Raw genomic sequence first — 26,164 nt, 5'->3', positions numbered from 1 at the left:
CCATCTTTCATCATTCATCATCCCGCATGATTGTCTAGTGTCTAGACCCCTGTCTTATTTCTAAGCACTTCCATTTCACATGTTACTGTTTGCATGATGAATGAAATTTATATACAATATACCAGTAGACGGTTATATTAGTATACTCTAAAGATATACCCTACAAAAGTAATGCTTAAGTCCAATAGAGAAATACAAACAGACTTATTTGTTAAGTCTTTAAGGATAATTTATAACTAGACAAAGGGGATACATAGATCATGAAACCTTGAATATCACTGTAATATGTGACATATATTAGAATTCAGGGAACAAACGCAAGTTTTCTCTCATATTGATATGGTGAGCGTACCTCATACCTAATTGATTAGTTTCATCAATGAGAGAAACTGCACCTGCCGCACATAGGTGCCTAGCCGCATCCTGGGAACAGTTTATTCCCACAAACTCAGTTAAAAAAACATTCAGAGAGACAATCAATCAAATTATGCATACAAGTCAAAATTATTTCAGGCAAGTACATAGAATTAAAACGTATGGGATGGAGATTGACATAACAATTAAAATAAATGGTGGTGGAAATCAGCAGTAGGCCATTGGCCTTTCAAGGCTGATCCCATTAATTTATTTACAATATTGAAGCTGTACATTAACGTAGATCGCGAATCACATAAAAACAGATATGCAATGATAAAGGACAAGAAAAAGAATGTCCAAAAGAAAGGGACATAAACATACCATAAACAACAATAGGGGAGTGGGACAAATGGGCATAATCATAATTATATGTAATAAAAAAAAACAATTTGTGCATACAGTGATTCTCTAAAATTCTGTTTAAGGGCAAGCAAGCTTATACATGTCATAGTAATACTGAATACCAATGGAATACTGTACAGTCATGAATCTTAACCTGATTCTATGCCGAGCAGTACAAATTGCCAAACCTTAAAAACGATTAAAACAACTGAGCCCCTTCCACTACCCCCCCCCCACACACACACAAAAAGCACTATAAATGTAACTGCTTAGTTGATATTTGTTGTGTCTGTATACACGTATGTGTGCTTGTGTTCTACAGGTGATAGACAACCAGAAGATAGGACTCTGCGAGGCTCTGCTTAATCTTGGTGACTGGACCCACGCCAAGAAGCTGCTAAGCAAGCTGCCTGACTTTGCGGCCACTTCCCAGCCCTCTGTGGCCAGTGCCCTTTGCAAACTTGTGGAGTCTCTACTCCAGCCTCTCTACAAAAAGTAAGCTTGTGACCATGTGCTTCTCTGAATCTCATGGCATGAATAAGTAGAGTAAATTTTTGTTTCTTTTTAGTGTGTTCAAGATTAAATGGATTGTCCTCCTCAGGCACTGCTTACTGAGTCTTAGCTGGTGGAAGTAGATCGTAGTGTCATGACAAGTATAAAGTATTTGTGATTACAGTAACATGCCATGTTGCACCATTATATACACTTTGTCATGCATTAGTAATTCTGCCCAAGAAAATCATTTTGCAAGGTATAGTACCATTGCACAGGCTTCAAGCATTTTACTTCAACAATTGTGTAGTTTGCATCCCTGTACTTGATTTCTAAGCCGCCATTGTAATGCACCAATAATGTTATCATGTTCACAGCACTGATGAATTTCAGTGATGATACATAAATGAAATGAATCTACATGATATTATAAAATGACTAAGAAATAAGATATAAACATTCCATGAATACTGCCAGTAGGTATACACAATTTGATATTAAGTATTGAGTTAGAAATGTTGGTGTGGCAAATGTTTCAGAAGATTCATATTGTAAAACTCGTCCAGATGTTGCCAGCCAGCAGGAGCTAAGGGCCACCACGTGCCGCCGCCTCCCAACCACAGCAGCCTGGGCAGCGTGGAGAGTGTGTGGGACATGAAGGGGGTGCTGGAGATGAGCCGCTGCCTGGGGCCCTACATCAGCCTGCAGCCGGTCCTCATCTGGAAGATGGTCCGACTCGGCAAGGCCCTCCTCGTTGAGGTAAGCTCCTTTGGCATCTTGAGCCTTGTTTTAACAGAGCCTTTCAAACTAGAGCTACTGCAGCAACATCTAGGTACCGTCAGGGCAGTCTTTTTTCACCCTGCCTGTTAAAACGATCCCTGATGTTAAAACGGTCCCTGAAAATTTCCCAGATTCAGGAATCAGTTCGTGTATTGAGATGTATATCGTACAAGTATCTCCCTTATTGCTCTTTGAAATCTTCCTGATTTTGATGGGTAAATGCTGGCAGCCCTGTACTCTCCAGTTTTAAAGGGATGTACACGTGCATGTGTGATGTGTAATACATTGTATTGGTCTGTTTCAGTCATAGGTTCATTCTTTCAAGTCTTATGTCAGTAATAGTGGAGTGTGCAATGCCCGTTTGTTGCTCTTCTGTTTGTTTGTAAGTCAGACACCTTTGGCAATGCGTTTGATTGGCTTTATAAATGAGTATTTAGTTATTCCTATGTGAGTAATATTTTGCACATTCTTTGTTTTAATTTCTTTCTTTCTTTTTTTTTCTCCTCCTGCAGAGAGCGGGACTGCCAGAACCAAAGAGGAGTGAGATGGTATGTAAAAATCATTCATGAATAAAAGATGATGATGCAATGTTGTTAATAATTGTGAAAATGATATTCTTAGGATTTGTGTGCTAGCATATTGATTAACATAATTGTCATCACCATTTTCTTTTTACATATTTAATGGAATTTGGAAGTTGTAAAGAGTTGTGAAATTAAAGGTCCTAATGATTATAAGAACCAACAGCTCTTATGATATATTGTCATTGTCAGATGAAAATTATGACATTCTAATGATAAGAAAATAAAATCATGTCCATACTGATAAATATTATAATGTATACCACATTTGAGTGTGTTATTTCTTTATTTTTCATTATGTGACATCCAGAATCCAGTGTTCCATGAACTTCTCTCTGTCATTGAACAAGTCATACTGCCCTCTATCAGCATGATGCCGTGCAATGCTTGTCTCTCCGAGGAAGTGTGGACCATGATGAAGATGTTGCCATATCACAGAAGGTAAAAACCCACCACCATGTATAATCTCTTGTTCTCGCAGTATTCTGCATTGGATTTGTATCACTGGAACAACTATTTTGTTTTTTGTCCCCGCCGAACGAGTTCGAGCAGGGGACTATGAAACGGGCTCCGTACGTGTGTGTGTCTGTCCGTCCGTCCGTCCGTGTGTCCGTCCGTGTGTCCGTGTGTGCGTCCGTGTGTGATCAAAATCTTCAATTTGCTACTTCTCTGTCATTTATGAGCCAATTTTGATTCTGTTTGCTTTATATGATAGCACTACATGGGAGCTTTGAAACTTCTACACAGAATTTCAGTCGTGACCTTTGACCTTGACCTTTGACCTATATTGTACATTTTGCTACAAAATGCTACTCCTTCGCCATTTCTAACCCGATTTCGATTCCGTTTGCTTTATAAGATGGCACTAGGTGAGGGCTTCAAAACTTCTACACAGAATTTTGACCTTTGCCTTCTTTGACCTTTGACCTTGATTTTTGAGCTATATTGTACATTTTGCTACAAAATGCTACTCCTTCGCCATTTCTAACCCAATTTCGATTCCGTTTGCTTTATGTGATGGCACTAGGTGAGGGCTTCAAAACTTCTACGCAGAATTTTGACCTTTGACTTCTTTGACCTTTGACCTTGATTTTTGAGCTATATTGTACATTTTGCTACAAAATGCTACTCCTTCGCCATTTCTAACCCGATTTCGATTCCGTTTGCTTTATGTGATGGCACTAGGTGAGGGCTTCAAAACTTCTACACAGAATTTTGACCTTTGACTTCTTTGACCTTTGACCTTGATTTTTGACCTGTATTGTACATTGGCTACAAAATGCTACTCCTTCGCCATTTCTAACCCGATTTCGATTCCGTTTGCTTTATGTGATGGCACTAGGTGAGGGCTTCAAAACTTCTGCACAGAATTTTGACCTTTGACTTCTTTGACCTTTGACCTTGATTTTTTACCTATATTGCACATTTTGCTACAAAATGCTACTTCCGGCGGGGACATATATTGCGCACCGCGTAATTTCTACTTTTCCTTGTTCCTTTCTCATATTAGTGTCGTACTGTAAAGCCAGAAAAAAAAAAAAAATTGTGGCATGAAATGTTTGCGAATTGGAGCTGCAAGCCTTTTTCGCAGCATAAAATTTCCACAAAATTGGCAAAAATAAGATGCACTCAAAAATTTCTGGTTTTACAGCATTACTCCTGTTAGCCCTTAGTGTGCTTCAGTTGCGGAGTATCACAGATGTCTGAAAATTAATTGTCAGTGAATAGAGATTACCTAATCCCTTTTGTGTCACCATGGTCCTCCTGTTGGAACATTGCTACACCTGAGTGAGCTTACTAACTTTACAACTAGGTCAAGTTTGTATGGATAACTGAGATTATCTAATCCCATTAATCCCTTTTGTGTCACCATGGCCGTCCTGTTGGAACATTACTACACCTGAGTGGGCTTGATAACTTTACAACTAGGTCAAGTGTGTATGGATAACTGAGATTACCTAATCCCATTAATCCCTTTTGTGTCACCATGGCCCTCCTCTTGGAACATTGCTACACCTGAGTGAGCTTGCTAACTTTACAACTAGGTCAAGTTTGTAAGGATTACTGAATGGTTATGAAGAAGCTTGGCAAATGCAAAGTACTTTGTTAGTGCCTGGACACAAAAGGGCGGAGAAAATCTTGCAGTGTCATTTTTAAACCAGTGTTATAGTGTAATATCATTGTTGGAATTTTTTTATCAGGTATTGCCTGTACAACCGCTGGATCAATCACAGCTACGGCATCCACCCGCCCCTGATTCGCACCAAGGCCAAGACAACAGACAGGGCCAAGTACATCATGAAGCGGCTGACCAAGGAGAATGTCAAGCCTTCTGGGAGGCAGCTTGGCAAGCTGAGCCATTCCAACCCTGGGGTCCTCTTCTCCTACGTGAGTCTCTTCTTAGCAGTGGCTTAAGCCTCTCTGTGCCAGAGACTTCAGATGGTTTGCACAACACTATGGGGTCTTCCATGCCAATCTACAATGGAAGCAAACAAAGGGTTTAGTAAGCAGGAAGAGAGCAGGAAGTGTGATTGTGTTTCAGGCAGGGTATCCTTGGTAAACCCTATACGTACTCCAAAATAGCTCCAGTGTGTGCATTCCTTTGCCATGATGAATGAAGACACCTGTCTTGGTGTGGGCATAGATGGAGTCATGGTATGAAGATGACAAATCCACGCCATGCAAACAAATCCCATCTGACCTTTTGCAAGGAGCAGAATAAAATCTTGGTAAGATGACCAATACTTTTTAACTGTAGGTGAAAATTGTGTACTGGAGATTCTTATTTTGTGTAAAGTGCTGCAGTTGATCCGTAATAGCATGATATTATATAGCATCCTTGTATGTGTTTTTTTACTGGTTACAGGTGCTCTCCCAGATTCAGATGTACGACAACTTGATAGGTCCAGTGGTGGACTCATTGAAATACCTGACATCGCTGTCGTATGATGTTCTTGCATGTATCCTTCTCAAAATGGAATACAACCTGATGGATGATAATCAGAATAAGTTCTGACATGACTCTCTCTATATATGAAATGTTGGGGGGAAGTTTTGTGCAGGTGATAAGTTTGTGGTCACGTCCACTGTGCGAATATATGCTCGGCTCTATGCAAAGAAGTGCAAACTCTGCAAGTTCAGATAGATAAAAGCATATCGTCGCTGGGGTGACAAGACCTCGTATCTACAAAATGTCAAATGTTCAGGAGAGCAAATAAACATGGCGGCCAAAGCACTGTGGCGAATGGGATAGCCTTTCCTTTGACATGCCGTGGTGGCTTCATTTTTAGAGTAAGACAGTTGATATTTGGACAGGACATCACTTAACCCATTATTTGACCATTAATCCAAAAAAGCCATTTTCACCAAACTTGCAGATACAAGGTCTTGTCACCCCAGCGACGATCTGCTGATTTGATAAGTTACTCTGGTGACAGCTTTATTAGAAATTAGATCATCTACAGGTACCTTTCTTTCCATATCTTGTCAGATTTTAAACCACAATTGCTTCTTGAAATAAAAATATGTGTATCATGTGATTGTAATTCCATTGTCTTAAATTGCTTTGCTGATTTCCAGTTTGTCGTTTTGATAACAAACAAGTATTCTTTGCTCCTGCAAATGCTTTTGATATATTACAAGAACAAAAGGCAAAAAGGTGAAGGGATGTGTTTGTTTTGTCTACACATAATTACATACAAGTCTGATACATCTTCAAAACCGTTCTAGTCAAGCAAGTGAGGACCTCCACATCTCTTGAATGATGATAGGTGTGACGTGTGTACCAGAATAAAGGCATACAAGGCCTGTAGCCATGTTGTTACCAAGAGTCCCCGTTCCTCTTTTGGTAATGAAGTGTATACTCATGGTAGTAAGTTTCCTTAGCCACTGTTGAATGCACAGACAGCGTCATAGAGGCGTTGGCCAACCCAGAGAAGGAGAGGATGAAACACGATGACACCGGTCTCTCATTATGGATGCAGAGTGAGTTACTTCCTTTTTCTCTCCCCACAACTACTTCAAATGGTCATACCTTGAATTGATAGCTATTATGGAGTTTATACCTACATTACTGGCAGCTCTTCGCCCATTGAGGACGAGTGCCGAGTACACTCGGGCTAGTGTCTATGGGAAATGCATGTTGTAGCAAAATCAGCCTGTCCTCAACGGGTCAACACCTTACTGCTGAGTATTCATAATCCGTCAAGGCATTATATTTTGGTGACAAGATAAAATTGGTTGAAAATCATTGGTAGAAAAGTCCTACTTTCCTGATAAGGTGTGCTGTTGCTAGGTGAACATCGTTTTTATGTATTTTTGTGCAAGGCAAGCCACTCCTTACTAGACGATCAGAGATGTACTAGTCACAGATACTGCTAGCATTGTGACTTACATTATTTAATGTGTATTGATTTTATTGTTGCAGGTCTCGCATCTTTCTGTGGTGCTATGTTTCGCAAGTACAATATTGAGCTCACAGGTCTGCTCCAGTTTGTAGCAAACCAACTGAAGGTTGGAAGGAGGTGAGTCAAGTTTTTTTCTTATTTTTTTGCCAGTGTGTTTGCTTGTATTCATCGTTACAGTTTCTCCTCCATGTGCTCATTTATTGTTTTGCCTTCTCGTCTAGAATTTTTCGAGTGAGAATGAGAAAGGCGTTAAGTTACCACTGAACCCATGCATGGTGTTCAAGACAACTTACCGCCCTTCTCATTTTCAACCAATGAATTTATTTCTCAGATCATTGCCATCCTAACCCTAAGAAAGTAGATCAGAAGCATGCCATGCGTTTCCCTGAAAGCAAGTTTCTGCTTCATCTAGCTATTCACTTGCATTCAGTTTGCTGTAGAAATTTATCATGCGCTTTGTAAACACAGACTTCAGAAACCCATCTAAGATCTCTGTATTTTTTAAAAGCTCATGGGAAACATGAGAATCAAGTAATATAATGGAATGGAAATGAGATATAACATTCAGAAATAATATAATTATATTTTAGAATTTTGCGAGGTTGAAGTGTCCACTGAAATTTTGCGTAACATGTCAATAGGTTTACTTTTCATTCTAACAAACAAACACAAGGCGATAATGAGACAGGTATTAAAATGAAGTAATCGTGCTGCTTCTCCCCTCTAGTTTCGATCTTCTGATCTTGCGAGAAGTGGTGCTCAAGATGGCTGGTATTGAAGTGACCGAAGAGATGACCCCTGACCAGCTGGGGGCCCTGGCCGGTGGAGAGCTTCTACGGGCAGAGGTGGGTCAAGACGTGTCCATCATTTCTTGAAAAATGTGTGAGACTGAATGATCTTTTCATGACCACTGGGAAGGGCCTTGTTTGGTGTCTTGGAAAAGATACAAGTCATGGACTGAAGTACATGTATTTCATTGTTCACCAGTCCAATGTCTGTGATATACACTTGTGGAGTATAACTGCTTTTAAAATCTCTGTAGTGAAATTTCAAGCTCCCCTCCAGATCTCGGCCACTGAGCACGCGATCATGACAAACATCAACACACACATTGCCTGTGACGTAATGTAAAAGGTTTATCGTGGATTTTTCAAAAAATTATCATGTATGCTAGATCATGCTAAGTGAAGCCTTCAAAAAGTCTAGCTGGCTGCCATGTAATTCTCTGCTTTGTGTGTAGAAGTTTGATCAGTACATGTCTTAAAGTGTGTATTATGCATGTGTCTTTGTTATCATTATTTTTGTTACACCACTGTGCAGGGAGGATATTTCACCCAGGTGCGAAACACCAAGAGGTCCTCACAGCGGCTTAAAGAGGCACTGCTGGAGGATGACCTCGCAGTCACCATGTGCATCCTGATGGCCCAGGAGAAATACCGTGTGGTTTTCAAGCACGACGCTGGCACCCATCTCAAGCTGGTTGGCATGTTGTATGACCAGGTGAGGATCTCTGATCAAGCTATGCCTTCCTGTTGGTACATAGAGCACTCAGGTTGTCAGTCCTGATATTTCAATCTCTGGGATAAGATTTGTTTTTGGAAAAAAAAAAAGAAGGTCCATCTGGTTTCATATGGTGGTTTTCAAGGTTAAGAGAAAATGTGACATCAACAGTTGTGGATACGATCCATGCAAGGAAGGAGTTCAAGTTCAGTAAGAATTCTGTGATTTCAGTTTCCCTATGGTAAATTTGAAAATGTTTGACTTCACTTTAAAGCATGGTGTAATATAGCAATATACAGATTAATGTAAATGCAGAAATTTTTGCAATAAATAAATTTTTTACATATTTTGCACAATTTTTAGCTAGCCTGAATTTTAAAACCATGAAAATATCTTCCAAATTTTATCTGCACATTTTGAATGGGTGGACAATTGCACAGTATGAATTCAAGAGTCTATAAATATGTTTTTAGCTGCTCTGTGCAAAAAAATTAATCACATATAGATATTGAGGCTTATAGTACATGTAAAGCACAATTTAAAATGGCCAGGTTACCTTCAAAATATTTCTGCCGGATAACAGCATTAATCACACAGTGGATTATACAAGTTATATATTCACATATTCACTTAATTTCTTTGCCGGATTTTGCAATTGCAGACTTTTGTACACTTTATCATATTTTCTACATTTGCTTTACATTTCATGTTGCCTACTTGCAGTGCCAAGACACCCTGGTGCAGCTGGGCGGTTTCCTCTCCAACCTGCTGAGTATCGAGGACTACTCCAAACACTTCCCTGACCTGGTCAAGATGGTCACTAGCTACCACCTCACACCGGAGAGTGCCTTCTTCCTCTACAGACCCATGTGTACCCACGCCATACAGGTTGGTCTCTTTGACTCTTGGAGACTATATCTTGCCCGTGTGCAGACCTTTATGTTTTGCCCATGTGTAATCCAACTTTTTTAAAAATAGACAGAGATTTTAACTAAATTGACTTTTGATGAATTTAGTGAAATCAGACGAATGAGAATGGTAGAAGTTTGATCAAACTCAGACCTAAAGTGAGAAACTCATGGAATGATGAATTTGCACATGTTTTCAGCTAAAATGATTTTGATTGCAACCACGTATTGTGATTTGCTTAGGTGATGATTGGTTCCCGCTAGATGTCGCTTCTTTTGGAACAGAACAGAAACGGATTTAGCACCTTTTGGAACAAAACTCATTTTTCGTTGCCTGATTTCTCTCTTCTCTTACAAGAATGTTAATACTTTGAAGTGATAAGTGTGTGGGATTTCTAAAAATGAATACATTTCTGTAAAAAAAAAGTTCAATTGGAACACACACACACACACACAAAAATGGATTTAGCACATTTTGAAAAGGAACTCTTCATGCATAGCTCTGAGTGTCCATAGTTTTGTGGCGGAAGGAGGAATTCCATTGCAGCAGTGACATGTCTTTTTGCTTTGTATTAAACCAGTCTAAGATGGACGAGCTAAAGCGACAGGACAAGAGCAGTAAGGGCGGGTCAACCCGCACCCAGCGCTATGTACAGGCCTCTCAGACGGTGATGGGCCCAATGATGGAGAGTATCACCTCTTTCCATCCCACCAAGGTCTGGGATGACATCAGGTCAGTGTCTGTCATTTCCATTGTACCACTTTTGTCTCCTCTTCCTTTCATGAATAATGAGGATGCTGTATCTGAAACTTGCGCTCTTTGATTCATTACTGTGCTGATAGCATGAAAAGCACACCATTTTTAAGTATTGTTAAAAGTATCTATAGTATCATTCAAATTCATGAAATTCTTCTGTCGAGATGTTTTCATTGCAACTGATTGACAAATTGCCCTACATCGATGTCGAGACGTTTTCATTACAACTGATTGACAAATTGCCCTACATTTACATTGATGTAGGGCAATCTGTCAATCGGTTGCAATGTATGGTATCATATCCCTCATTATTTGTGAGAATGTTGTTATAGACAGCCAATAATTTAAAATTATTACTCATAACTTGTGATAATGTTATTATGACGCTTTTGTTTTCAGACTAATCGTCATGAAAATGATCTAGCAGTTTAGAATTAGAGGACATCACAGAGGATACCTAGTGTTAAATCTCTTTTGCTGTTCTCAAAGCGACGGAATTGTAATATTCAACTGTAAGACACATTATGTTTTGCTATGTTGCATGAATAATGTACCAATGCCACTTTTCCATTCGTTCTTTGTATAATATGCAGTCCACAGTTTTATGGAACCTTCTGGACCCTTGCCATGTACGACCTCCACGTGCCGAGCGCCAGCTATGAGAAGGAGATCAACAAGATCAAGACTACCATATCGCAAGTAGATGACAACAAAGACATGGTGAGGTGGTTTCCATTCAAGATGGAGGATTTCATGGGAATTTCACAGAATTTGGTCTTGTTTTCAAGTTAAAGTTTGTGTTGATATATAAATCTGATACCAAGTAGTTTCTGAATGCTTGATGTTGCATGGCCTAGAATAATTATTTCATAGATTCCAGTGGATGTGCATGTCCTTATTTGATTTGAGTTAGCACTGTGTGCAGTTTGTTATGTAAACACACAAAAATGATGCCAAGTATTTTCTGCTTGCTGGGTATGGCATGGTCTTTAGAATGATTTTATCATATCTCTACGTAAATTTTCTTGTAGAATAAAGAAAGCCTCTGAAGTGAATTGCCATCAGCTAGATAACAGCAAAGATTTGAAAAAGAAAGGATTCAAGGCATATGTGTGCTGAGTGTACCATCAATGCAAGATGTTTGTTTTACGATATTGAAGAGGGTGTCAGTCATCAATTTTAACTCATTGAGTCCCGAGTCCTGAGTATACTCAAGCAGGGGTCTATGGGAAATGCGTGTTGTTGCAAAATCAGCCTGTCCTCAATGGGTTAACGATTGCCGTATTTCTCTCACGCAGGCCTCCACCAAGAGGAAGAAGGAGAAGGAACGCTATGCCTTGATCATCGACCGACTGAGGGAGGAAGAGAAGAAACAGATGGAGCACTGCCAGCGCATCGAGGCGCGGCTGACAAAGGAGTGCGAGACGTGGTTCACCGCACGTATGTTTAGACTTCTCTGGTTTCACTCACTTTGACCATAGATCATTCTCTCCTGCTGGAACATTAACTGTTTAACTCTAACATTACTGCCTGCACCAAGTTTGAATACACCATTTACAGCATTTTGGGTTGGTGATGGAGAGATGGTTAATGGGAAGTGTTACTTGCCAGGTTGAACCAGCAAGTGTGGTACTAGTAATTACTGGCAACTTGAAATTTCAAAATTTTAGTAAATAGTTACTATGTGGATTTCTTGTCTGTCCATGTGCTCTGTTTGGAGAAATGAGGGTCATTGTTCGATTTAGTTATAAGCCATTTCAGGGATATGTAGGATCAGAGCTGCCAACTAGTACTGATTTTCAGTAATTTCTACTGAAATTGGACAAGAATACTGAAGGGTACAAGCAAATTACTGATTTTAGAAATCATTGTCTGTAATAAATTCTATAACACTGTTAAGGATTACTGATTTTCACTCAAAAAAGGTGCAAATTACTGATTTTCAGCCATCAGAGTACTGAAAGGCTTATACAAAAGTTGGCAGCTCTGTAGGATAGATGACAGACTTCATAGTACTTGTGTGGAATGGTGTTATCTTGTCATTTCATTTGGAGGATGGGTTTGATGAACAAATGTGGTGAACTTTTTGAGTATATGCTCCAAGTGTTGAGATCTTTCTTATGCAAGCATTAATTTATGTCGCAGCATATTCATTGCCGTCATTTGGGGTTAGGAGAATTTGAGCTGAATTTTACACAGATTTTCTCATGGTCTGAAATAGGAAAGCAACATCAAAATTATAAGTTTTATTCAGTACATGATGTCACTTTCAGTCAGCCAATCCCAAACATGATAAAGTTCTCTCATTACCAGGTATTATCTTAGTTTACTGTACATGTCTACCAGATGAGTTATGTTGTACCTCAAATTTGTCATTTTGCTGAAAAAAAATACAATGAATGAATGAATGAATGAATGAATGAATGAATGGATGGATTGATTGATGAATGGACAGCAAATGAACAGATGAATGGACACACTACAAGCAGATAAATGAACAAACAAATGTATGAACAAATGAAAGAATGAACAGCTGATACTTCTAGTCCCAGATTACACTTAATATACTTTGCTGTTTGTTGCATAGGTTCCACCAAGAATGAGACCATCACCCAGTTTCTCCAGCTGTGTGTTTTTCCCCGATGCTGCTTCTCAGCCAGCGATGCTCTCTACTGTGCCAAGTTTGTGCTGACGGTACACCAACTCAAAACGCCCAACTTCTCCACACTCTTGTGCTATGACAGGGTAAGTGGGCATTGGCCAATCTGTTACAATTACTTGAGTATGTGATGTCTGTGGTGATGTTTATTGAACCTTTTCTGGGGGGGGGGGGGGGATGAAGTTCATTATCCCTTGGTGTGTTTTCTAACCAAGTATACTTCAATTTTATTTTATTTAATTAATTAATTATCTTTTTTTTTTCTTTTTCTTTTTGATGTCTTGGAGAAGTGATGGTGAAAATTTATCCGGTGTTTATCTGCAGGAAAAAAAAGTTTAGAGATGCTTTCAACAAACTGTAGTTGAACGAACAGAGATAGGTTCTCACTTTTCTGGGAAATGCTACACACACCGTAGCATGATTTTGACAGAACAGCTTGTCTGAAATCGGAAACCCAGGTCCGTGGTACATTCATGATAGGGTTGATGGATATGTAAGGGTGAATCTCTTTCATACCCAATGTCAGAAAATGAGGAAGAATCATGTAAAAATCTCCTTTTAAACAAGAAATAATTGAAGAGATTAAATGGGAGAAAATATGATGAATTAAAATTGCAAGTTGTTTCCACACTTAAAAAAGTTTGTATCATCTGCAGCAGTGGATGTGGAAGTTTGTGCTGCGAAACAAACAAAATTCTTCATTTGACTCTGACCACCGTAGCCTATCATTCCCCTATAGAGTACCGAAGTAATGATGTAAAAGTCTTGTGTTATAGCTTGGGTTGGAACCAGATGCATGCACAAACACTTGAGCCAGATGAGGTTGTTTAGACCAGTTTCCATGGCGATGAATGACTGTGACATCACACTGCGGTACTCTATAAAGGATTTCTCTAATGCCTAGTTAAATCTGTATCCATATTTTGAAATCTTCAATTTCTTTTTTGTGAACCAGGTGTTTCAGGACATCACGTACACGGTGGCCAGCTGCACAGAGAACGAGGCCAGCCGCTATGGTCGCTTCCTGTCAGCCATGATGGAAACTGTCATGAGGTGGCATAGCAACAAAGACATCTATGACAGGGTATGGCACCAAGATACATTCAACACTGACCAGTTGGCAGGGAGTGGTTCAAGTAGATCGAGTGTTCACGCACATTCTCCCAGAGACTCAAATGTGTGCAGGATGATATAAAGGAAAACTACATGAATGGATAAATAGATGGATTGTAAAATCAATTCAATTCAAATGTCAGTTCATTTCAATTTCCAACAGACAACACATTAACAAGGTGTACAAAAGTGATGATGACACTGTTGAATCATTTAGCAATTATATTTCTTTTAAAATGATGTCCAGATATGCTTCCCATAACAAAGCAAAGTTTAATACATGTTCAGCAAAAAATGGAGGGATGCATTAAAAATGCAGTGCTTGTAATGTACGGGTCTGTCAATGAAAATCCAAATGAATGCATGAGAAATGAATTTACATACAGATATAAATGCATGCAATAAGTTGAAGTAAAATTTTTTAATCTGAGAAGAGTTAATACTATTTGTCACCTACTCCATATTCTGATTAAGTATGTGTGACTCTTCACTACTTTTTTACCAGGAATGTGGCAATTTCCCTGGATTTGTCACCGTCCTGAGAGCGAGCGGCACAGAGTCCAGTAACAAGGCTGACCAGCTGGACTATGAGAACTTCAGACATGTGTGCCACAAGTGGCAGTACAAGCTGACCAAGGCAGTCGTGTGCTGCCTGGAGTCCAAGGAGTACACACAGATTCGCAACACTCTCATCCTTCTGACCAAGGTATGGATGGGAGAGCTAGAGGAAGTAATTCTTTTGAATGAACAGCTCATTTCCTAGTGTAGGGCATTGCTTAGATACGTTCATATATTATCATAATTGTATAAGACAAGAAGTTTACAGAATTTTCTGTTGGTGAAGGTGTGTGTGTAGCATGTTCAAAAGTAGGAGAGTGTAAACTGATTTCAGAAACATCGCTGTGTAACAAATGTGGTGCTTTTAATTATCCTAGTTGTCATTCAAATTCATGAAAAGATAGTGTCCCAAGGATTCTTTCTTCATGGAAACACAAGTGTGAAAGTGGAGTTAGCATATCGGTGTATATTCAACTTATTTTGCATCAGATAAGGGAACAAAGAAAGTATATCGCTAATAGATTCTGTAAGTCATGACCAATCACCTATGCTACTATCAAGAGTATCACAACAGTGCAAACTTGTAGTTGTTACATGCATGATCTGTGAATAATGCTATTCTTGATGCTGCCTTTCCTTTTAGATCCTGCCCTACTTCCCGCTGGTCCAGAACCTGGGCCAGGTGTTGGAGAAGCGAGTGGACAAAATCAAGGTGGAGGAGAAGGAGAAGAGACCGGACATCTATGCACTGGCCATGGGGTAGGTAAACCTATCAATTAGAAAAACAAAACAAAACAAAACTGGTAAGAGTTTGTAGAACTATGTGATAAAACTTTTTCTTCTGCTGATTTGTGATGGTCGACAGTGTGGTAAGGAAATGAACATTACCCTTTTCTTGTAGATAAATTTTCATATTAGTAAATTCTATGTGATTATTTGAACAGAAAAAAACAAAAAGGCAGTGAGTTGACTTTCATGAGAACGTTTCAACTTTATGGTCAAGAGGCTTGGATCCAAAGGCTTAGCCTGGCAGAGCAATGTTGTGCGTTATCAAGCCATCCTCTTTGGAGAGATGTAAGGGATGCCCTTCTGGACATTAACTGAAGGTCGTGTGTGTTAGAGCTGACCACGCAAATTACACTGACCCCCTCATGGTTTGGCCAAGGTAGCAATGAATCAGTTGATAGAATGTGATCATATTAACATGGTCACTGACTTCTGCAAGAGTCTTCATAGAAATGAACTTGCAAATAAGATCTTTAGTCTACAGAACATTGGTATCGTATTCATTTTGTGTTACATTTTTTTTCTCTCAAATATCTTGTATTGCTTCCTTTTTTTTTTCAGGTTTCAAGTTTTAAGTTTCTTTATTGTTAAAAATCTTGCTATAAAGACACAAGAACATGGTAACAATCTCGAAGTTTATAAACCGCATAACATGTTTCAATAACAAACTACTACAATGGAACCTTGTTATGAAGTGTTCAGAAAACCTGTTTACACCAAGGTGACCCTGCTGATTCAAACACTTTCTTTTCACTTGCCTTTCCATATAGGCACCACAGGACAACTGACACAAGGTGATTTCCTTGGTCCTGTGGAATTCCTTATAATAAGGGTTCCATTATATAACAATAATAATGATAACTCTTCATCATTTATCCCCTTTGACAGGCCTTGTGACAATGGCACTACTTTAAATAACAATTTAACTTTGTGAGCAAAGTGTAATGCCATGATTCCTTTGTGTTGGTCATTAGATATTCTGGTCAGCTGAAGGCTAGGAGACCAGCCATGATACCAGAGGACAAGTTTCACTTCAAAGAGGTGAGGCAGTCATCTGTAAATGTTTCCAATACTGTAAAACTTGATATTTTCACGTCATGACGAGTTGCCACTAATATTCAATGCACACAGTATAGACAAGAACTTTTGTGTGTATTTTAATTTTGCGAAATTAACCCATTCCACACGGGAACCTGTTGGCCTGTGTGTTAAGTCTATGGGGATTTCAGAATTTAGTATGGAACGGGTTAAAGTGCACTCAAACATTCTTTGTTTTACAGAAATGTATACAGGGTTTCAGTTCACAGCAGTTAGATTTGAGGGATTATCTTGTGTAGACACCTGGCTGCTTTAACAGAGGAAATCCTTTTGATTCATTACATGCTTCCTTTATTTTCTGCAATGATAAAATAAAGTTTCTAGATATTCATGATTTCTTTTGAAATTGCACATGTGTATATAAACTTACATGAGTTACTATATATGGCTTTTTTGCAAGCTATTAATCATGAAAGAGTGGTAGTGTGATATCCCTGAACTCCTATGTAAGCAACCAAATGAGATAAACAGACACAAAGAAATTATGAAGAAATTCAGAAAGGTTTTATTAGTGCCAACACTTTTTTTTTTTCAAATATATCAATTCAAATATTTTATACAGAAAATATTGAGGGGATGAGTCAAACTGAAGCTATTAGTTACAAATGAAAAATGTATATTTTTTAAATGTCATTCACCTTTTATCAAAGATTAAAGAAATTGGTTTTGCTGTAATCTTTGTCTTACAGAAACCCAATGTTGCAGCAGCGCCTGCTAGCCAGTCGGCTGAAGCTACTGGAGGGAAGTCTGCCTCATCAGCCAGCAACACCTCAATCTCTGGTAGCCAGAGTAGCACCCTTGTCAATGGGGTCTCATCAAAGGAAGACCAGGGCAAAGGTACCAGTCGCTTTGTTTCTTTGCTTGGTGTGGGAGGTTGTGCTGATGGGTTGCCGTGATCTGTTATTGCATTTCCGTGCTTCATCCGTAGTAGGCCTATGTATCTTCAGAGAGTTGTTTGACTTTGTGACCTGAACAGTGTCAGTGGCAGAAAAAACAACAAGCAAACAAACAAAACACAACACAACAAAGAACACTTGACCACATCTACTTGTTTAGTTGAGTTCAGGATAGCTTTTGTTCATGTGTAATTGACATGCCTAATCCAATATTTGCTTTGTGGGGGGGGGGGGGGGGTGTCACAGTATTGATTCTAGCAAATGAAGGCAGTATGTGTCCATTTCAGAATATGCATATTTGGGTTGGGTGTTTTTTTTTTGTGTGTGTGTAGGCCCTAGTACTGTAGTCATCTTTGAGAACATGTCCAGTTGATGCATCATCACTAATGGTGTGTGTAGTACATCTGCAAGGCCCTTGAATAGTAGTTGGGTCTTGACTTTTACAAGGGATACAAAATCATTGTACAAAGTGCAAGTGTACCACTACTGTTCAAAATCATGAAAATCTTGAAAATCTCGAAAATGCTCATCTCAGACATGGATCACTCGGCTGAGAAGTCATCCAGTTCCAAAACTTCGTCGAGCCGGGACTCTTCCAGTAAGTCTTCGTCGGGAACCAAGTCGTCCAAATCGGCCAGCTCCTCACAAGTCACCGGAAAGTCTTCGGCCTCAAAGTCCAACAGTGCTACTGTGAAGACATCAAGCCAACCCTCAGGCAGCACGCAAGTGTCAGGCTCCAAAAAGGCAGATTCCAAGTAAGTATGCTGCTGGCAGCTGCTGTGAAAGGTGTTATCTACACACTTAACAAGATGTTATGACAACAGAAGACGACCATTATCGTTAAATCTGTGTTTTTCACTGTTAACCTGAATAGCGAGTTTCATCTTGTCTGTCCCCATTGTTTTTGTTTCATTTGGCTGCATCAAAATGTCTTGTGGTACATTTTTGCTGAGATATTTCAGGTGTGCTACCCTATGTTACTCTAGCCACCACATCATTTTTATCTAAGCACTTAAGGGACTAGTTTCAAGTGCTTATATGTGGGCTAGGATTTACAGAAAATGGGTAATGTGTCAAAACAAACTGACTTTAAGACGTAAGAGATGGATGTAACGTACATCGCTTGTGAATTGTCACAGGTCGACGGAGGGCGGCAAGTCCAAGAGTCGTAAGGAAGAGAAGAATCACAAAGATGGCAGTGGAAGCAGTCGACTGGTGAAGGAAGAGAAAGTCTCCAAGGAAGACAAGGCTCCTAAGGAGGAGAAGGCCAGCAAGGAGGCCAAAGTTCAAAGGTCGTCGGACAAGAAGTCAGGCGGCGGCGAGAAATCACACAGGGATGATGGAAAGGGTGAGAAGAACAGTGATTTGGGGTCCTCAATTTTACTTGCTTTGCTTTGCAGGGCTCGAAATAAGAGTTTTGAAGGTCACAGAGATTTTTGACAGGGCACTTTTATCTTGGGGCAAAGTGTCCGTGGATACCCCAAAATTTTCAGTGGCAGTAAGGCTATTCCAAAGAGAATTACGCCCACTTTTTAAAGGGCAGTCTATTTCGGTCAAAAGGGCACCAAGGCCATTTTTTTTTCTAAAATGCCGATAGCACGATGTACGACACTTTGGTACCAGAATTGCAATATAACACACACATATTATACTGGCAATACCACATTTATTTAAGTCTGAATAAATTTATTGGTCTTTTGATATGCGTGATATGACGGAGAAACAACAGTCAAATGAAAAAGGGCATGGCGACCAAAAGAAAAAGGGCTGGTATTCAATGGCCTTGAGAATATATCTTTCTGGGGGCATCACAGCCAACCAAAGAGGCATCGATGACCGTTAATTATCAAGAGGCCTGCTTTGGCTCAGATTTGAACTGTGTGAAATGTTGGACAGGGTTTGAAGTGACTTTTATTTTATGCCCCAGCCACAAAGTGTTGAAAATTACTGATGAAACACTCTATGAAATGCTTCCCCCTGAAGGTGCCAGCAAAGATCACAAGAGCCACAGCTCGGAGGACATGGTGGCCCCCAAGGTAGAGGTGGACGGCAGGGAGGAGGAACGAGGGAGGAAGGTGGAGAAGAAGTCCTCCTCGCACCGAGAGAAGACCAAGGAGAAGGACGAGGGTCATAGGTCATCCAAGGAGAGGAGTCAGAGGGAGGAGAGTGTCGCCTCTAACTCCAGCCAGGGGTCGGGAGGGTCGTCGTCAAGGAGAGAGTCGCCGGCCATGAGCTCGGCCGACAGAGGTGAGCAGGGGAGAGATGGCAAAGCAACCACCTCTCTTTCTCTGTCTGCTGGGCTGCCTGTCTGTTTGACTGTCTGTCTGTCTGTCTGTCTGTCTGTCTGTCTCTGTCTGTCTGTCTGTCTGTCTCTATCTGTATCTATCTCTCTTTTTCTGGGATCGAGATAGGGGATGGGGTAAATATAGGGGATGGGGTGAATGAGGTATTCATTTTAAAGATTTAACAATTTTTTTTTTTTTTTTTGCATTGAAATGTGTGTATTCATTTGGAGGAAGACATGTAGAAGCATACATTTAGTTGAGGAAGCATTTCTTCTGTCATTTTACAACTCTTCACAAATATGGCTTGACATATAAAAAGCCACCTGGAAGTAAAAAAGTCTGAAATCTCATGGAGTGAGAATGATCGGCAACTGCATGCACACATGGTAGATTCGATATCAATCCTCAATAGTACACCCTCCCACGTACTATATTCATATGTGTACGTTTACCATACAGCCAATATAAGAGCCAAAGTAATCTTATATCTGTCATATGCTACAAATGAGAAATGTTTTGCTGTGTAGAAATTTGTGTGAATTTTGTCCTCCACTGACGTAGCATGAAATGACGAGAACGGGCAAATATTTTATGGAGATGTAAAGATGTGCACAATTGCTTGCATTCATGATATAAACAAGCGAGGTTCATAATAGTTCAGTTCATACAAAAAGTTGATTAAAAAAAAAGAATAGAAAAATGCAAATTATGCAAAAGAGGTTACATGTAAAGTATCCCCAAACCAATAACATCCTCTTTTTGAAAATCCTTTCTTCCCAATGCAGAACATAAAAGGAGAAGAACGGATGGATCGACAGCTGTAAGTATTCATATTGAAAGAGATGGTGTTAGTTACATTGTTACCTGAGTGCTATGATGACATTAGCTGGTTTTGAAGTTCTTGAGCAGTAGTTATTAGTTTGCTGAGCAGTAGATCTTAGTTTGTAGATTAATGGAAATTTCTTTATAGAATAGTTGACATTTGTTAAGATAGCGTGTATTTTTCTGAGCTTGTTTTCTGAGGTATTTCAATGCTGATATCTTGTTACAGTGATAATATGGGAGAAGGGCACATCTATATGAATGGCCTTCGATTTTTCAGCTTCTGTTTTTCAAGTCTTAATTGTCATACAGTTTGCGATTTCATGTAATACTTTCCTGTCGGGGATGCGTGTATGTGTCTTCTTTCTTCTTTCAGTATTTATGGTGATAACAGTTCTTGTTTCTATGATTTTTGTTTGGCTTTATGAATGTCTTGAAATTATTTTTCGGTGTGCTGTGATGTTGCAGTGAGCAGCTATGAAAACTGATTACATTTCATTATTTTGTTTTAAATATAAAATGTGCTTTATGCAGGCATAGGGTGTAAAAATGTCCACATCAAATTTCAGAGAACATTAAGTCTGATATAAAAATACACTGATATCAAACTGTAAAGAAAGAGAAAGAAATAATTTTGAAGTAGAGAATGTATATTTGAATTACGATTAAAGAATTATGTTAACCATTTCGGCTGTAAACATGCATTAAGTAGTTGGAGAAAAAAAGATCTTCAGGAGATATGCACTGCTTATCTGTGAGAGAGATTTTGAAAGTCTTAAGATTGCATTTTGAAAAGTTTTTGATATGTATTGCTATAAAGATAATACTGTAATCACTCCTTTTTGAAATGTTGAAAAAACGAAGCAAAAAAACAACGTCATGCACATGGAAATTTGATAGATACCGTTGTGTGACAAATATGTCAGAAATTATGTTACCACTTCTGTCCCACGGACGAAGTCACAGAATATGAGAATGAAGATGTGACTGTTATTACTATGATACCCCTTTTACATTTTTGTTGATATAGTGAAGTAAAAGTTTAAAAACTTTAAAGATTTTTTCTTTGGGTCATTGGTTACAGTCAGGGTCATTTATGGTTAAGGCGACTTTGTAATTATCTCACCTTCTGTGTGTGCACTAACTCACTAACCCCCTGCACTGTATCACAGGTCTCTAGTGCAAGCTCCCCTGATCTCGGGCGAGAGCCCTCTTCTACTAAACACAGGAGAAGCAAGGTAATCCTTTCCTCTTGCTCTCATCTGCTGTAGAACAGCTCGATTCAAGAAATGCCAGTAGTAGAGGAGGCACGGATCTTTACCTGTTCCATAATCTTGAATTCATTACTGACGTTTGAAGAATTTCTGTAGCTCGTTAGTATGCCAGTTTAACTGTTTCTGTTCTTATAACAAATCCTTTTTGTCTTTCTCGGTTGGAGTGACAAATAATAACTCCTATTCTGATATTGTCCTCAGTAACTTATGATGTTTGTATTCGCTTTCTGTTGCATTTCTTGCTGTGATATGTCTCATTCAAAGGTCATTACATCCCTCATATCATGAAGACCGTCCTGATAATGTCGGTATTCTTGTGTGAGGTCTAATGTTGCAAATTGTCAGTCATCTGTGTCAAGCTGTATTATGATGCTGTAGGCATTTTATCATATTTCTGTATGTCGAGGATGTTTACGTGGAATATCAAAGAGATGACTGTTTAAGCTGTTAATTTTGCGAATTTTGCGAATTTAACAACACGCGAAAATGTTGCCAAGCGCTAGGCTAATAGTGCACTTGCAATATCCTCGGTGTCAATTTGCGAAAACATCTTGCAAAAATGTCTGAGACCTGCTCATTTGCAAAAATAACAGCCTACTGTATACACTGTTATTTTCGCGAATGAGGAGGTCATAGACATTTTCGCGAGATGTTTTCGCGATCTGACGCCGACGCAAACGTAAATGCGCTATTACCCTAGTGCTTGGAGACATTTTCGCGTGTTGTTAAATTCGCAATCCAACTGAGATTTGCAAAATTCACGAAAATTAAACCCTCGCGAAAATAACAGCTTATACAGTATACAGTATCAGCCAGTAAATTGCACCAGACATGTGTGATATGAATGCAAGTTACTCATAGTGGTCACAGTAAAGACCATTAAGACACAATTTGATATTGTGATGGCTCTGTTTCACTGCTGACTGAGTTGTAGGATGATGGTCAAATGACATTAAAAAAAAAACACAACAACAGCAACAACACTCCAGAAAACTAAACCTTTTAGAACTATGTTGTCACCATCAAGAAAAGATCTGTGAACAGATATGATCATGCTAGTCAACCATTTATCAAATGGTTTATCATATAAACTTGACTGTCTGGAAAATATCTAGTACTGTAATGTAGTCACCCACAGATTTGCACCTCTTCGAAGTAATAAAGTTTCTTTTTTTTTCACTCCTATTACATATTTTTTTCCTTAGCTCCATATTCACACAAAAGCAGAGACGGATAACCTAGCTTCTTTTTCGTTATGTACACTCTATATAGGCTTACACGTTTTATATTCTCTTTAGGCCGTTGTCTCTTCAAATTTTATGCTTATTTAACAACAGCCTTCTGCATTGCAATCCTACCATTCTACTGTAATTCAATCTGTCAGATTGTTAATTCGTTTATCCTGGAAATCTCTAAATCAACGCATCTTTTCATTCTGTTCAGTTTATTGTATATGTGATTTGTGCTGATGTTTAAATTTTCAGATGGTATGTCCGGTTGTTATTGAAAATTTGACATTTTCAATTGTGAGATGTAAATTCAGTGCAGAAAGCTCCAAATTAATTTGAATTAAATTGACTATGGTAGCATAGCAGCATAGCATATGACAACATTTTAAAACTCAAAACAAATTTAAACAGTGCCTTTGTTGAATTTATCAAGACTACTCAAGCATACCATAAGCTGCCCTTAACAACAACAACAAGAGCAAAAAAAAACCAAAACAGATTTAGCATCTGATGATCAACAGAGGACACAGTACGATAACCTCGATGTGTGAAACTTTGTTGCCATGGTAACACAGAGCAGCGAACGTTCCCGCGAGAGGGAAGTGCTGATGGAGGTACACGAGTCTGAGCGAGAGAGAAGCCGGGAGAAGGAGAAGGAGAAGAAGAGTGAAAAGAAGAGGGACCACTCGGCAGGGGATGCCAACAACGAAGCAAAGAGGCACAAAACAAATGAACTGGGTAAGTGGAAGTCATAATGTAGTGTCGTAGAACACTCGGAGACCAGTCTCTTGTGTGTTCATTTGGAGTATACAGTTCAGCCACGTAGAAAACTGATAGGCCCGAATTCACGAAGGTGGTACAAATGAAACCATGGTTTAAACCATGGACAAAAACCATGGAGCGCCAAGTGTCGCATGAAATATTTCGTTACAAAATTGGTCATTTCGTCGACAACATGACCGTTTCGTTACCGAAATTATCATTTCGTGGACGAAATGACTGATTTCATAACGAAATATTCCATGCGACACTTGGCGCTCCATTGTTTTTGTCCATGGTTTAAACCATGGTTTCATTTGTACCACCTTTGTGAATTCGGGCCATAGAGTACATGTGCATGGTGTAGTGAGTGTGTTCATGACGCAGTATTATTACATCACAGTGTAGCATTTGACTCTGTGCTGTCTGTTGACATTGTTACAAATCATTGACACAAAGCAAACTGGGAAGTGGAGTAAGTTGTGTCTTAGATTAGAGACCAATTTCTTGTGGCAATTTAGAGGTTTCAGTTCAGCCATGTCCAAAACTGATAGAATACAAGTTATCAGTGTATGATGTAGTGAGTGTGATAAGGAGTCGCTATTATGATATCGCAGTGTAACATTTGTCTGTGTACCATTTGTCTTTAAATTTATGTTATGTATCAGATGATTTGCCATAATGTAAAGCCCATGTGCTGGCATAGCGTGCCATAGTTTTGTTGCTACGCACTCGAATAAAATGGAACCCAAATGTAAGTCTCAAGATTGTGCTGTGTGTAGTTAAGTCTGAACCACTTCATTGCCAGTTTGTTGGGTTCAGACTCGACTACGAACAAACAGCACGATCAGGAGACTCACATTTGAGTTCCATTTTATTCGAGTGCGTAGTAACAACACTATGGCACGCTATGCCAGCACATGGCATCAACATTATGGCAAACCATCTGATACATAACAATTTACAAGTTTTGATTTGCATTGATGGGAATATAAGCAGGTGAACAGTTGCAAAGTCTTAGGGTTTCAATTACTCCTGTACAGTGATCCATTCCTTGTTTATGAGAAAATCTGCAAGCTACCTGGTACCTCAAAGACATTTATAGCTAATTGAGAGAACACAGGCCCTGAATATCAACTTGCCATACCAAAATAGAGACAGGAAAATACAAATTGTACAGTTTCTTCATCGTCATATATTAGCCATGAACATGCAATTCCTTCATAGTCAAAATATTGGTCACAGACATACCATTTGTGTAGTCAAATGTAAGTCAAACAGTTTTGCCCCAATGTTTTCTTCCATGCAGGTCATGAAAGCAAGAGCAGCAAGAGATCGTCCCTTGGGGATGGCCCTAGCTCCAGCAGCGCCTTCAACGGCGACAGAACGGTAAGCTTTGTCCTCAAAAGTCATCAATTAACCCTAAAGCTCTCTTTTCCAATTGCATCCACCATCCGAGTAGAGTTGCCATATCTCCATGACTCTACAGCAGAGATGCCAATTATTACCCTTTTGCAGCATTTTAGACTGTCTGTTTATTTAGGTTTTTGTTTTGTTTTGTTTTTCTTTTCTTTTTTCCCCTAAACAATGCATTCCTAAACAAGAAGGAAAAATACATATATATTTTTACTTGTATTGACACCATAACTCAGAAAATTCCCTAAAAAGTCTTTATTATGTAATGCATGCATACACTGAGTTTCATTAAAAAAACATTTGAAAGAAATAGATATGGGGGGATAATACTTGTGATAAAGTTCTAAAATTTGACCTTGACCCACAATTTTTTACACTAAGCACATGCTTCGAAATATTACATATATCTTCATCCATCCATACCAAGATAGTGCCAAATTTCATATGAATACTTCAAAACAATTCAGAAATTACACCGTCCCAAATTGTTTACATGAGGACAACTCAAAATCACCATGCGGCTCTTTATGGGGCTCTTAAAAAAATAAATGCCATTGTATTGGAGAAAGAGGAGATTGATGATGATGGGTGCATTGTCCCATTATAGGAAAGTTCTTGTATTGTTTGATTATACATCCGTGTCTTGTCTTGGATGTACAGGAGGAGAGAGAGCGAGAGAGGGAGGTGAAGGAGGAGAAATCCTCCCGGCGAGAATCCGACGTCAGGGAGAGGCCGGCCAAGGAGAAGAAGATTAAGAGAGAACCTGTGGATGAGGACAGAGATGATGACAGACAATATCCTTTGCCATAAGCCTTGATACTTTGTTAAAGTGGATATTTTTACATGGGTAATTTTTTGCACCAGCCTGTTAAAATAAATTTGGCATGTTTTTGATTCTGCGGAATCAAGACATTCATTAGTGGAACATGTAACATGCAAAAATATTCACATGTTTTTATTTTTCGTGCCAGTTTCTGGTTGCACGGAATTTGCTGAAAAATTTCAACACTTCGAAAATTTATGCTTTTACAGTAGTGCTTATTTGTAACTTTACATAACTAAGCCTCATCTCTAGACACTCTGCAG

The 26,164-nt window shown here is 39.1% G+C and overlaps 1 protein-coding gene across 1 annotated transcript in view; it reads left to right on the top strand.

Moving 5' to 3' along the window:
• The window catches only part of LOC139721955 (THO complex subunit 2-like), a 43,860-nt gene extending 17,972 nt beyond the window's left edge, over window positions 1-25,888 (top strand). The window contains exons 10-37 of the mRNA XM_071633281.1: window positions 1,082-1,254; window positions 1,818-2,010; window positions 2,544-2,579; window positions 2,923-3,053; window positions 4,814-5,000; window positions 5,479-5,572; window positions 6,516-6,596; window positions 7,039-7,135; window positions 7,746-7,863; window positions 8,339-8,518; window positions 9,242-9,406; window positions 10,008-10,159; window positions 10,777-10,903; window positions 11,482-11,623; window positions 12,771-12,928; window positions 13,798-13,926; window positions 14,461-14,661; window positions 15,157-15,272; window positions 16,274-16,340; window positions 17,087-17,234; window positions 17,829-18,048; window positions 18,433-18,653; window positions 19,277-19,540; window positions 20,364-20,398; window positions 21,573-21,638; window positions 23,479-23,641; window positions 24,972-25,051; window positions 25,739-25,888. Coding sequence (XP_071489382.1) covers window positions 1,082-1,254; window positions 1,818-2,010; window positions 2,544-2,579; window positions 2,923-3,053; window positions 4,814-5,000; window positions 5,479-5,572; window positions 6,516-6,596; window positions 7,039-7,135; window positions 7,746-7,863; window positions 8,339-8,518; window positions 9,242-9,406; window positions 10,008-10,159; window positions 10,777-10,903; window positions 11,482-11,623; window positions 12,771-12,928; window positions 13,798-13,926; window positions 14,461-14,661; window positions 15,157-15,272; window positions 16,274-16,340; window positions 17,087-17,234; window positions 17,829-18,048; window positions 18,433-18,653; window positions 19,277-19,540; window positions 20,364-20,398; window positions 21,573-21,638; window positions 23,479-23,641; window positions 24,972-25,051; window positions 25,739-25,888 — 3,894 coding nt within the window. The remainder of the gene's footprint in view (window positions 1-1,081; window positions 1,255-1,817; window positions 2,011-2,543; window positions 2,580-2,922; window positions 3,054-4,813; window positions 5,001-5,478; window positions 5,573-6,515; window positions 6,597-7,038; window positions 7,136-7,745; window positions 7,864-8,338; window positions 8,519-9,241; window positions 9,407-10,007; window positions 10,160-10,776; window positions 10,904-11,481; window positions 11,624-12,770; window positions 12,929-13,797; window positions 13,927-14,460; window positions 14,662-15,156; window positions 15,273-16,273; window positions 16,341-17,086; window positions 17,235-17,828; window positions 18,049-18,432; window positions 18,654-19,276; window positions 19,541-20,363; window positions 20,399-21,572; window positions 21,639-23,478; window positions 23,642-24,971; window positions 25,052-25,738) is intronic.
• The last annotated feature ends 276 nt before the right edge of the window (window positions 25,889-26,164 follow it).

This window comes from Diadema antillarum, unplaced genomic scaffold, assembly GCF_040938485.1.
Source record: "Diadema antillarum isolate AM-2024a unplaced genomic scaffold, OU_Dant_1.0 scf00000014, whole genome shotgun sequence".
Classification (NCBI taxonomy): Eukaryota; Metazoa; Echinodermata; class Echinoidea; order Diadematoida; family Diadematidae; genus Diadema; species Diadema antillarum.
This window is presented reverse-complemented; position numbering and strand designations above follow the sequence as displayed.